The following is a 14429-nucleotide window of genomic DNA, read 5'->3' on the forward strand; positions in this document are numbered from 1 at the left end:
TCTGTTTGCCCCCTCCAACTGACGTCCCACTCGGAGAGACTGCTGCCACGGTGAAACAAACCACTAAAACATCATAAAACCAACAGACTAAACAGCCATTCATCATTACTGCGCACACATGAGCCGCATCACATGCAGCTGTCTTAACCGTCCCATTCGGTGACTCATTGCGCACATTAAAACTTCATCAAGTATTACCGATACAAAAAAGTCTGACCACTCAAACCTCAACCGCCGTTTTGAAATGTCCAGAAATAAGGCAATAACGTGCAAGAATGGTTTTGTTGGTCACTTTTATTGAATTGATGATGACTTGAACCAAGTGCAAAATGGCACCTTGAGATACAAGTGTGGAAAAAAGATGAAGCACAATGAGTAGGATAGATCCATGTTCACTGTGTGGTTAAAATCCAGACTCCTGACCTGCCCAGTTTGGTGTCTAGAAGAGAAGATAAATAAAATTAGACCATTTGTAAATCACTGGGACCGATCAAAACAAAATTTTGTTGTTGATTGTGGGAAATGTGAAAAAAGTAACTGTACATGTGCAAGCAGTTAAGTACTGACGTTTTTGCTGTGAGACTTGACAGGGACCCTCAGCCGCCATCCCAGATGGTGGCCAGTAAATGTTCTCTATATGTAAGCGATTTGTAGCCTTGAGGACAGCAGGATGTAATGGTGCTCTGTGAGTTGTTTGCAGCCTCTTTTGTCTAATTATAAAAACTCCTTAATGAGGGAGGCCTTTCTTTTTTACAGGACAGGGTTATAGCAGCACTCCTGCTGCAGATATTCAAACAATGGGGAGGAGGGTAATTGAGCACATCAAAAGATAGCCACTCAAGAGCTGCATAGTTAAAAAGTGAACATTTAACTTGTCTGTTGTAACGCTGTGGCCTTGGTGCTGTCACGGTGGTGGGCCTATCAATCTGATTTGACAGACGTGCATGTCCTCTAGGGGTTTGGAGTGTGAATCAGCAGCTCCAGTTCAGAGTAGGTGTGTGATTATGACATTCTGTGTAGTTGTGGTACTTGAACAGCCTACATACCACTAAAACACACAAGGTCAACATCAAAAACACAGTCAAAAGGAATGACTGGACCCTGAGCTAGACATCTGCAGCAGGTCCTAAGTGCAGGGAACTCCAGGATTTAAGTAATGTTCACCGAAAGCCAGTGTGAGTGTCCACCTTATTTACGTTGCTGAGCTGAGTCACAGAGCTCAGGCATCGTTTTATGGCTGTTTGGAATCTACCTTGTCATTAGGCCTTTGAAGAGCAATGGAGGGATGAAAGCGTTAGCTCTGTTAAACTTGCTCTTACTGGCTTATTTTGTGTAAAGAGAGCTTTTGTTGATGGTTGTTCATCAACATTCTTTAGCCTTGTTCTTTTGAGCTGATCATTTGAGACACTTTGAACTGCCCTGATTTCATGTTCACCCTCTAGCAATGTGATTGGTTTAGGGAGGGACGGCTGCATTCAGCGACAAGCTGCGAAGAGTGGTGTGTGTGTGTACGTTTTGTATGTACAGTATGAGAGTTACGCACCTCGCTCTTGGTGCTCTGGGCCTGCTTCTTCTCAATGTTCATGGCCAACATTTGGCTGCGGAATGAGAGGCTCTTGGTCTTCTCAATCACCTGCTGGTAAGGGGATATGGCATTGTTCCCCATGACCACATGTCCCTAGAAATATGAACAAAAAAAAAAACAACCAATAAGCCAATCACATTCAGTCTTGCGGACACACCATCGAACAAACACCAACCAGAGGCTGCTCAGGTTATATTCACATCTACATAAGTCTATGTCATTCTGGAGGACCGGGCTATGATTTGCTGATTACAGAGAACTGTTGTGATGTGTAAGCCAAAACATGTAGATTCAACATGGAGTCTCACAAAGGCGAACTAACAAGGGTGAGATATTGTGGTTACAGCGTCCTTACAGTGTACCCTTCAATCACAAAATCAGGACATAAATAATCCTCCTTATCCTCTGAAGTCACACAGGACGAGCATCTAAAAGGACTATGACTGTCACTACCAGCCCCAATTTGCAAAGGGCTGTTTAAAAAGCTTTGATTAATTAGTTAAGTGCTGGGCTAAGTAATTGAGGAAGAAGAGGGAAGGCCTCACCAGTTTGGAGTCTATCTTTGCATCCAGCCGGGCGTTGCGGATAAGATTGACGATCCATCTCTCAGCATCCTCTGGCGTCATGTTCAGTTTGTCTGCCAGCATGCTATGGAGGAAACAGACATTAGTATCTAACCTGGGTATAAGGCAACAGGAAGGGTAAGAAGTCTGTCTCAATGCTGGACAGATTGTCCCGAAAAATGAAGAGAATACACAAGGATGCCAACCCTGGCTAAGGACACTGGCTGAGTTCCAAATCATATAATACTCTTTTTTTTTTACTTGTATTACTAGTACCATATTGGGACATACCACTTCTTCACAACATTGCGACTTGAACTTTGGCCCTCTTGCTCATATATGCTGCGCAAAGGATTTTGGGTCAGAATAGCGAGAAATGCATGCTGCCTCACTGTAAAATGTGAGCAGCGAGCAGAGCATCAGAATCAGGTGTGTTGGAGGAGGGAGAAACCTAAAACATGCAGGACATCTGCCTTCCAGGAGCAGGATTGGGCAGCCCTGTTGTAGGACATTCTGGTATTCTGACATACTAATGTGCAGGTTTCTATTGATATTATCTTTCAACTAACTTAAAAAAAAAAAGTGTCTTTCAAGATGTGTTGCAGTCTTTTGCAATGCGTTTATAGGGCAAGTTGTTATCACGATGATGATAAAAAACTATTTATTGTGCAGTGCGAACAGATGTACATGGTTCCCAGGACTTTGGTGATTCTTTAACTTTTCCTGTACTGCCATCATAATATTTAAAATTTGACAGTCTTAGAAAAGAAAGAATGTCTTATTCATCCTGCAAGGGGAAATTAATTTTTTTATTATGTTATTATATTATTCACGTTACTCACACAGGCCCGAAATACACACACATGCACAAACAGGGCCTATATTCATGCAATTAATGGAGAGATGGCAGAGCGAGGGGGCTGCCAATGAATCGCCGCCCCGAGCAGTTGGGGGTTCGGTGCCTTGCTCAACAGCACCTCGGTAGTGCTCAGGAGATGGGCACTGTCAAGTAATCAACATGAACTACACATTATGTCAAGTGCAAACTAGCAAATGTTAACTTAACTAAGATGAACGTCATAAACATACCTGCTAAACACCAGCATGTTAGCAATTGTGAGCCTTTCAGCATGCTGATATTAGCATTTAGCTCAAAGCCTTGCTGTGCCTGAGTAGAGCCTCACAGAGCTGCTGGACTATTCTTGTTCAAATGACAAATGTCTAAAAAAAAATGCCATTTCATAACACAACAAACTAAATCTGAAATAACTCCTGACCGTATTACTAAAGCACCTCTGTCTTTACCAAAATATGTGGCTAATCCTATTTCCCCACCCAGTTGTTAACCATCCTTTGGTAGGATCAGAACTTTGCATAGAGTGACATCAATTAAACTGCTTTCTGAAAGAGTCAAATATGTAACGGCACCAAATGACTCTCAGTCAACACATTATGATGGATGTTGCACATTAGGTACAAAGTGACTAGTCATTAATTTAATTTGACAGTGCTAATAAATGGCCGACATATTGTGTTCAAGCAAAAGGTGTACAACATGAAACACGCTTCTAATGGCCCTCTACTAATGGAAGCTTGATTTACAGACTTGTACGTAGAACTAAATTAGAAGTCCTAGGAATACCCCATGTTGTGAGTCTCTGTGGTTACTTATCTTTTTATTGTTTTTTTGTACACGCTCTCCCCCCACCTGGCTGCTAAAGCTTGTCATGACACACTGGTCAAACGCTGACTGTCCCTCAAAATGAGAGCCAGGTTGGGGAGCGGCCTGCTCTTTGATACAGCTAGACATGGATGTGTCACAGCAGAGGGAGGGAAGCTAAGATGGCTGCTGGCATTCTTTGATCCAAAGCTTTCCCCAGTGCAGCTGGCTTCTCTTGTGGTTTTCAAAATAACTAGACCCCCTCAATACCCCCATCTAGACCCCCCCCCCCCCCCCCCACAACGTTTCCTGCCCCCTTCCTCCTGTCTGACCCCCACCACCCTCCACGCCTACCACATTTCATATACGGGCCCCAATAAATATCCTTAAACCCTATGCGCACTGCCCACAATTACAGCAACCCTATGTCTCTCATCTCAAAAGCAATACACCGACCCTTGAACAATCTTACTAACACACAGCTAATTAAATGCTCTGGGTACAAATTTGTCATTGTGTGGAGCCTGTGTGTTTGTACAAAATAATAAGGGTTATAAGACCTATATAAAAACAATTTACTCTACTAATTAGCACTTCCTGGTTCATTCATCACATTTGGTGGGACTCCAGTGAGTGAGCTAGAATGTGCCCACACCACCCCACTTCTCACGCCATGGCTCTGCAAACACAGATCCCACCACCAACACTACTTATTTTAACTGACACCCTTATACTCTGACATTATCTCGGTGTAAATAAATCTTTGTGATAATGGCCTGTCTTACCTTAAGGCTCAAAAAGAAAGAAGAAGAAGAAAAAAAAAAGAGACTTGTTTTCTATCCCATGAGTGTTGGTCAGTTGGTGGCAAAGCCAGATGAAGAATGTAAGGTAAGTAAAATGATGACAGTGTCTGGATGGGGTATTTAAAAAAAATAAACAACCAATAAAAGCATTACATCAGCATATTGAGCAAATTAAGTTTTGGGGGGCGGCTGGTGGCTGGTTAGAGCAGTCACCCCATGTAAAGAGGCTGAGGGTCCTCGAGGCAGCGGTTGCAGCTTCGTCTCCGACCTGTGGCCCTTTGCTGCGTGTCTTCCCCTCTCTCTCTCTCATCCCATTTCCTGTCTGTCCTATCGAATAAAAGGCTTGAAAACTGCCAAAAAAAGAATCTTTAGAGAAAAAAAATTCAGCACTTTCACCACAGTGAAGTGATGGAGGAGGTGGATAATAAGATTGAAAAGCACCACGTGAGCTGACTCGTGCATCTTAGTGACCCAAAGGAGGGAAAATGAATATAAAAAGACTGATCAACCTGCCACTCACACCAGCAAACTACTATCATCGCTCTGCTGGACAGCTGATTACACCTCAGGTCATCAAAAGCTGGAGAAAATGATGCTTGACAATGAAATTGCTCCAATGGATCATTATTGGGAACCTAACAAGTTTGGAAAAATGTCAGCTGTCTAATGTCGCAAGTTTGAGTTGTGATGGATAACACATGTCAGTGATAACAGAGGGGCTATTACCATCCTGGATTTTAGGCTGCATGCCTAATGTTTCTAATGTAGAGTAAATGGAATACTCATGAATAGTTGTAGCTCATATCGACAGCTTCATCAATAAAAGATTTTGTCATCTGGATTATAATGCCAACTCAGAATGCCAACTCAATCTACTACATTACAAATCACTATCAAGTTGAATTACACCTGTCGGACACGGAGGCCTTTAAAGTAATGACTTTAATTTAACAGAAAGACATGTTGTGGCATAGAGTTTCCATTTTGCTGTCATGTACGGTCCCTCTCCTCTCCTCGGCTAGGTGCGCAGCAGAGAGCTGGAGGAGCAACTCAGCAGTAACTTGTTGCTCTCTCTACCAATATTAGCTGCTCTTTTTCCTCAATGTTCCGATGAAAAAAATTCACAGCGGTATTCTGAAATGATTAATTCCACTAAACAAAACTGCCCATTTCACCTGAGACCGGAGAAATGCCTGGCTGAGTTATAACCGAGCAGCCTGAAGTGTGTAGAGGTCTGTGTGGTTATACTGTAGCAGCCTGGTTTTGTATTTAGGCCATTTAATGAAGATAAACACAGTTTATGGCTGAGTGTAAGGGTGAGGGAGACCGGTAAATTTGCAAAATAAAGTTAGAACATTGGCCCAAAAAAATTGCCAGAAAATAAACTACAACTTTCATCCTCGCCAATAGCTAATATATTTATCCAATCGCCCAACCGGATCCACCAAACTCACTGACATTCAGGAACACCCTTCACTTATTTGTCTAACAATCAAGTAATCCAAAGGCAAATTTGAATGAAATTTGTTATTGGTTACCATTTTACCCGTGTGATTAAGTGATTGCTGTGCAGGGGTACTGGTGTTTTGTTTGGCAATTCAGTAAAGTGGGGGCACATGTCAGTCAAGTCCAGGTCAGATATGATGATCAAAACAAACATGATCTGGTTTCCTCACCGGGGACTTAAACTAACCCCTAACCCCTCTAAATGTGATCTGCAGCATAACACAGGAACACAGAGTGCCCCAAAAGGCCCAGGGCCTTGGTCTGTACCAGCCAAACTTCTCTAATCTAATTTATACAAGAAAGTCTGGCAATGTTTTCCTCCCAGGAAGGACATTTGTATTTCAGAGGAGGGTTACTTTATCTCATTGTCTCTCTGAGAGGTGTACAGCAGCTACCCTACTTAAACCTTGGGGTGAAAGTAAGAAAAGAGGGGAGGAAAACAAAGAGAGAAAAGGAGGGAGCTGTGAGAGAGTCGGACTTATACAACCTACACTATTGGCATCCTCTGGCCCTTAAGCTAAGCAGACAGCCTCCATGGCTGGTTTTATTTTACACAACCATGATCTCGTTCCTTGGGGGAGAGGGGATCACTTTCATTTCGACCCCTTACTCACTCTGGCTCCTGAGCTTTCGACTTGAGGCTAGGGGACTCCTTTGGGTCTCAATACCAACCTCACACTTGAAGAGAGGGGTCAAGCATTGGGGTCTTACTCTGTTAGAGGAGAGAGGAGGATGGGAGATCCTTCTCAAAAGTAGCCCCCCTCTCAACATGGCTGGCCCAAAATGAACGCATTGTTAAACACTAACATATGATAGTGTTTCGGAGACTCCAAACCATTTGGAGGTCCTCGTTTTCGGCTTGGGGTAAAATTGATTTTTCGAGGAAACTGAAATGATTGTGTGGTCTTTTTAATGACTCAATCGTGAGGTGGAAAGATCTTCAGTGTTTCATCCAAACGCAGACACTGCTTCCAACTACCAGTGAGCTGTTGTGTACAAATACAATCTAATGATGAGGGGAAAACTAGCCAAATGATTATGTGTCTTAAGCATTTACTCAAAATGTCAAAGGACAAGTGTGCATTTGAGGTCAAAGCAGGGTTTCGCCTCTAAAACGTTCTTGGAAGGACCAAGGAAATAAACCCTGTAAATCAAACAAGGAAAACAAAACTAAATTGGAAACACACACTTGGGACACTGAAAAGTCTAGACAAAAGGATGTGTGTGTATGCAATTACCAGTGCAGGCTGAATCACATTTTCACTGCCTACAGTACAGTTTTTACATAAGCCTTTATTGCATAAAATAACTCAATTACGCCAACTTCTGGTCTACTTTTGTGTCCCAAGCTGTGGCCAAAAGGCGAGCTAAATATCTGCAAAACCCTCATGGCCAACAGCTGTAAAAATGTCCTCATTAAAAACAGCCATCAAATTCATTTGTGTCCACGCTTGGGTGCAGAGGGCTTCTGGGTAGAGGACTAATGACTTGGAATTTGGGTGTCTTTCAAAAATAGACATGTTCTATCCATCGTCATAACACCATCAGAAATAAACACAGAAATCCCTGAAACTGCCCCTGATAGGTGTTCCTGCTTCAGAAACTTCTACAAACGAGAGCATAACAGAAAAAAGGTGAAAAGTAGAAAAATCACCGTTCGACTTCCTCTTTCAGTGTTACCACTAACCTTTGTGGTCCCTAACAAGTGAATGGATCCAATTGCAGTAAGTCTGCCAAAAAGAACCGGGACTCCTAATCAATTCCAGACAATCTGCAACTGGAGATTTCGACAAGGCCTGATCGCGTTCCACGGTTCAACCTTGACTACAGACCTCCGCGGCTCTATGTAAAAGTCAATGTAATCATTTTCGTGTCAACAGAAGTAATTAATTCCCTCTTTCCACTGAGCATCATGTGTTTGTGGACCATATTTTAAATGCAGACTTTCCTTCAAATCTTCACCATTGACAATATGCCTGAGGGTCAGTAGACTATGAACATTCATTCATTTATCTTCAACTGCTTGTCCTTATCGGGGGGGACATTGGGCGTGAGGCGGGGTACACCCTGGACAGGACGCCAGTCTATCGCAGGGCACATAGACTATGAACTTTGCAAGCTGAAATCAGTGGTAAATCTGTACTGTTAATTTGCGGAGATACACAATAATAACGTTGTGCATTACCTATTATCAGAGATTACATGCAGCAACAAGCACCGATCCATCTTTACAAAGACGGGGATTAATGGCTGAGAAGGGTGAATGCTTTGTCTTTATCTTTGTGACTCTCAAAAATGGATGTAAAGAGAATCCACCAAATCCTAAGATCTCTCTTAATTGCTGACAATTACTTTTCTTTTTTTATTCTCTCCGCTAATTCTCACGATAATTCGAATAGACTAAATGTTTTGGTTTTGGGGAGGCATCCAAGGTCAATTTTATGTCAATGTAGCTACACTGGATTTTGAGACCTACAAAACCCTTTGAGCTTCGTTTACTCAAAGAAAAGGAGCTGAAAGATTCTTGCCTGTCACAGCAGCTGGGAACGTCTAAAGCCGTCTAAACCTTGACCTCCTCCTGGGAGAAAACTGTCTGTGAATTGGCCTCGGACAGGTGGTCTTAAAAGTTTAGTGAGCAGAGCAACCTGTGGGGACCTGGAAGCAGTTAAACTTCCCAATACTTAATCCTCAAGATGTGTGGGGTCAGCATGGCTGTGTGTGGAAGGGGCAATAAACACTTATCTGTGAACGAAAAATTCCACGAATCACAAAGCCCATGTTCTTACTTCCTGTTTACAGAGTGCTCACAAAGTCTAGTGATAGCAAAAAGGACTTTCTGTCTTCTGGGATGTGTGTCTGTATCCTGCTGTGCAAAATGGTCAGGATTTAAAAACAACTGTAGTGTCCCCGTACACCATCACCAAAAAATGAGAAGTTAAAATGGAAAATGTTAGTTTCACTTAGTAGTTTGGATTGTGGTGCATGACTTACCTGATGCTTATGCACTGGTGAATTCTGCAAAAGGTCTCAAAGATGAAGAGGCGGGCATTCTCGATAAAGTCCTCCAGGCAAGCAACCAGGAAGAAGTCATTCACAAGAACCTAAGATAACGAAAGCATGTTACATGACAGAAGTGTAAATAGTTATTTCAGTCTGTTTATAGGTCTACTTCTCTTATTTAAAGATCGAGTAAGGCATTTATTCATTCATTTTGAATGGGGATAGTGCATTTAGTGGGAGGGGGGTGCCGAAAAAAAAAAAAAAGAGTACTGTATAGTCAACAGTAAACATCGCTGCCTCTATCACTGCCACAGAGAGTTATAAAAAACTATGCGGGTAACAAGCAATGTTAAATGAAGCTGCCTTCAAGTGCCTTTCGAAGTGTCAAGATCGTAACAACACTTTGACGGGAAACAATAAATGTAAAATATTAAGTCTACGTGTGCTACATTTACGGGCTAAAATACAAACGGGACATTTAAGTGACCCTCCCACCACCAAAAAACCCTCTGGCAGATCTCCGGAGCATCCAGAGGTTGTGTGAATGCGGCCTATAAGTCAGAGCTTTTCTTAGACTCATTCGAACAATCACGCCGGGACCTTCAGATTGAACAGCAATAGAGAGTCAGAGTGTACCAAGTTTAAATTGGCCTGCTTCTAGAAATTCATGGCTTATACAATTAAGGAAAAATATATTCACTGAAACCAAATTTCAATCCATCTTTTGGTAAATGGCGAGTGTAAACAGGGAAGGGAGGACCATACGGACTACATTTACGTTATTAAAAGGTTTGTTTTGCCAATGTCCCTGTGCAAGGTAGTAATCCAAGGTGTTTCAAATCAACCACAAAACTTCAAATTCAACACAGTAAGAACTGAACCAACCACAGATGACCACATTGTCTGGGACTTATCATATGGTCTGCCGGTTTCAGTGTCAACTCCACTGTGCAGGATCGACAAATTTCACGGCTAGTCATCCAATAACTGTAGTACCACCAGTGCAAATAAACTCACAGATGAGAGCAAGTCTTTTCAGCCGTCCAGATACTGTATCACCTGTGGCTTGTTACAGTAAGAAATACAGACTTTTTGACACTACTGCATATGGCCAATTCATCTACTGTAAATGTTCATGACCCAGCTATTGCCCCAGAGGTATCGCTGTGTGAAATGCTCCCATTTCTCAGCGCTTGCTGCATTCCAACTCTCCACCGTGTGCCATTTCACATCACAGATCTCCATCTTCAAAAGTTCTCCAAGAATTACCAGCTCTTTGTTTGCTTAAGCTTAGAAAGCCGCTATCTGCTCAGAGTTCTGCTTGAATAAATCCCAACCGCATGGTGCTATCAGGCAACGCACATTTCGGCTATGACAACGCTTATCTAAGGCTGATAAACTTTGAACAGTTAAGTGCCCTAATTACTGTCATCTGGGATTCAGACCACAAAGCTTAAGCAAATTCTGAAAGGGGCTTGAAGAGTCCATTTATGCGCAATCTAAGGGCCTGACTATAGGTAGCCCTGTACTTTTCATTCTTTGACATGCAAGCATCTAACATCTGACAGTGATTCCAGATTCGGGTGGAGTGGGAAAGAACCAAAAAAAATCCCTGTACAGCCTGAACAGGACGATTTAAACAAAGCTAAACCTATTTAAAAGCACTTGGCTCAAACTATTATAGAGGGTACAGTGAACTAAAGACAGGGGGTGGAAAACAATACCCATATCTTGCTATTACAGCAATCAGTTAATAGATGGGTGCCACTCTTCTCAATGGCTCAAAATTGATGCATTACAAATGCTCATCAAGAAGAGAGCCGATCCTGACGGGGTATCCCTTTACCTCAATCACTTCAAAGTCCGCGAAACATGTCGTTACCTAATGATGCGCTGTTTAAAGGCTTGCGTGTGAATTTCTGCAGGGGGAAAAAATGACTTACTGACTTCAAACAAGACCATTTTGGGAAAATGTTTGCAGACCATCACAGGTAATGCATTGACGTTGCTGTTAAACATTTCTGGAACCACCCACCTCGCCAGAGCTGCTTGTGAACTGAATGAGGTCAATAGAGGGCTTTTGTGCCTACTGGACATACTCTGATAAGACTGACAGGTAGGTCAGAGTTAAATGCACCTGGAATAACTTGGGCTCTGACCTGAGAGGTAGTTGGGTTTGGAGCATCTGTTTCAACCACAGTACAGTCTCTCTAAACACAGCCGCATGTGGCGAGGTCAAGAGAGTTCCTAAAAAGTGCACACAAATGTTTAACAAGGTCTGTGATTGAGGGTGTGTGGCATGTCTTAGCTGAAATAGGATACAACTCCCATATTGTTGATAGTACATGTCATCATTTGGAGATGGCCCCTGGAGGCCCTTACACAGGAAAAATCGAATTTTCTCATCGAACATGCTTTGAATTGTTTTCTGACCGTGAACAGATTGTTTTAAGGCTGTAACTAAGTAAAAACAAATCTTTCCAAGTGAGTTTGGTTATAGCTTCCTCATTTGTTAAATAGTAATTTGGAAAGTTGAAAACCCTTTATATTAGCTTAAAAATAGGTTAAAATGAAACGGAACTGCCAGTAAACCACTGACATGATTTATAAACATTTATCCTCTGGAAAGAGCCATTTTGATCAGGCCAGATGTTTTTCATTTTCCACTTTATCGTCAAGAGGCAAAAGATGAAAAAGGGGCCAAATAATTTGGTTTTGTCTTTAATGCCTCCGCAGGACCAAATGATCAAGTCCCACTGGGAAAACCAAATTACAGTATGTACGCAACGAATGAACTAAGAGATCAAGTTATGCATAATATACATACAGAGCAACCAGTTAGGACACCTGCTCTCCTCAAACTCTGGTTAATATCCACTAAATGCATCCCCAGAATAGGGTCTGCTGGACTTGTGCCATCAGTGCAACACATAATTTATCATTCTATTGTACAGGCATGTTATTGTGTCCACTCGCTATTGAAATGTAAAACTTGCGTGGTAATATTAAGGGGCTGCTGTGGCTCAGTGGGACGCCCCCATTCAAGAGATCAGGGGTTTGATCCCCAGCTCCCCCGGTCCACACGTCAAAGTGTCCTTGGGCAAGACACTGAACCCCAAATTGCTCCCCGTGCTGCGCATGGGTGTGTAAATGTGGTGTGAATGGTTAGATTAGATGGTATGTAGATGTCCACTGCCATCAGTGTGAATGTCTTTGTGAATGTGACAAGTAGTGTGAAAGCGCCTTGAGTAGTCAGAAGACTAAAAAGGCGCTATGCACTATGAAAATTTAATTTCAGATTATCCTGGCCAAAACAGTTGCGATTCCTGATAAATATCAAATTATGCTGCAGCATTTCTACAGGCATGCAGCCTATTACTTGATCAAACTTACATTTGTTGTTGTGGATAAATACATACACGCGCCAAGTAGCCGGTTAAGTCACATGTGAGGATAATCGTGAGTTTCGCGATTATTCTCACAAGTGACTTAACCGGAAATTCACACAGAGTAGCTTATTCTGGGTGTTTTTTTTTTATCATGATCAAAACAATTACTATCAGGGTACCCGGTTGCTCAGTGGTTAGAGCAGGTGAGCCATAAACAGAGATGAAAAGTCCTTGACACCGCAGCCCAGGTTTCAGCTCCGACTTGAGGGCCTTTGCTACGAGCCGCACCCTCTCACTCTCTACTATTTCCTGTCAGTCTTCAGCTATCCTATCATAAAGAAAGACATGAAATTATAAAATAAAATATAACAGTGTGTTTTTATTAATACTGCAGACGAATTACAGAGAGTTTAGAGAGTCAATTCAACTGCTTGTCATTTTGGAAGTTACAGTTTGTGGTGTTGCACTAAACTGCGTTATAAGGATTACAACTGTTGTCACTATGTAATCGTGACTCATGTACTATAAGGGCTGTTTGTTTCTAAAGCCAAGTATTACAAAGTAGCCTTTTGATGATCTCTGAATTAAATTCTATAGAGAATGTGATGTACAGTATATTACAGGCATGGAAACAGGTCAGGGGTGAAAAAGGTGGGGGGTGGGGATGCTCCCCCTACAAGCATCAATCGGATGCATTTTGAGAGAAATATTAATATGCCTAAATAGATATTAGAGCAGGGCTATTCAATTAATTTGGAATTGAGGTTGACTTAAAATAAGAGGCCGGAAAAATAAGCGTCACATTAGTGGATATTGTAAAACACTACAGCGACATAGGAGTGCATATATTGTCTCAATTTTATCAATGTAAATAGTAGCAAAATGCCTCAAAGTGCAACAGCATAACAGCTGATCAAAACAAGTAGTGATAGGCCGACTCAAAGAAACAAGCTTGTCAAAAAACAATCCTTAAACGAACAAACCTGTTAACCAGAGGTTTATACTCAATTATTGGACTAAAGGACAAGTTTGAGGTTCTTGTCCTTTACTTGAGTATTTTCTTTTCATGCTACTTTATACTTCTACTCCACTATAAGTCAGTGGAAATATTCTACTTTTTTACTCCATTACATTTATCGGATTACTTTACTTACTAGTTACTTTACTAGGTTTACAAGCCCATATGAAACAGTCTATTCATCAAAAACTGGACTGACAAATTAACGTAACGTACATATATTTTTACAGTTCAGTGGGAAAAGTGGTGTTGAAGTAAGCATGATTTTTATTAAAAATACCATCTCAACTTATCCTCTTTACACATATGGCTGCAGAGTAAACACAGTGACGGTTATAAACAAAAACTTCTCTGTCCATTCTCTGGTGAACTGGCGGTTTTCTGTGTCAACCTTTCTTTATTCAGAGTAGAAAGAGACATTGCGGTGGTGATTCACCCACGAATTTAACCAGAAAGAAATGATTGAGAACAACAACAGAGCGAAACTTGGCGAGATGTTGCCAAGTGGATTCAGAAACCCACGAAGAAGAGCGTAGCGGGAGCGTTGTGGAGCAAGTCTCTCAGCGCACCGGTATTTGACGCGCTGAGATCAGAGAGGAAAGCAATCAACATCGGCCACCACAGCCACGAATTACTGTTTCACACAGGCTTCTACTAAAGGGCCAGGAAATATTCCATCGTTCGTTGGCGCGTTTGTAGTCAAAACGGCGAATTACGTTGAAAGGTGAGTGATTTTCATGCCTGATATTAGCACTGCGTTTAGAACAGATTGGACACAGACCACAGACAGAGGAATTTCGATAAGAGATATGATAGAAACGTTTATAGAATACTGATTATATTCTATTCTAAATTCAAGGACTAGTTACATTTAGCCATTACAAACCAAAATTGAAATAAATGCT

At 41.8% G+C, this 14429-nt stretch overlaps 1 protein-coding gene across 1 annotated transcript in view; it reads right to left on the minus strand.

Annotated features, from left to right (window-relative positions):
- Positions 1-276: 276 nt before the first annotated feature.
- The window catches only part of eif3ea (eukaryotic translation initiation factor 3, subunit E, a), a 38057-nt gene continuing 23904 nt past the window's right edge, over positions 277-14429 (minus strand). The window contains exons 10-13 of the mRNA XM_083918900.1: positions 9109-9218; positions 2131-2233; positions 1544-1678; positions 277-439 (exon numbers count right to left, since the gene is read on the minus strand). Of these exons, the coding sequence (XP_083775026.1) occupies positions 404-439; positions 1544-1678; positions 2131-2233; positions 9109-9218 (384 nt within the window). The 3' untranslated portion in view covers positions 277-403. The remainder of the gene's footprint in view (positions 440-1543; positions 1679-2130; positions 2234-9108; positions 9219-14429) is intronic.

This window comes from Echiichthys vipera (genome assembly GCF_963691815.1).
Source record: "Echiichthys vipera genome assembly, chromosome: 8".
NCBI lineage: Eukaryota > Metazoa > Chordata > Actinopteri > Perciformes > Trachinidae > Echiichthys > Echiichthys vipera.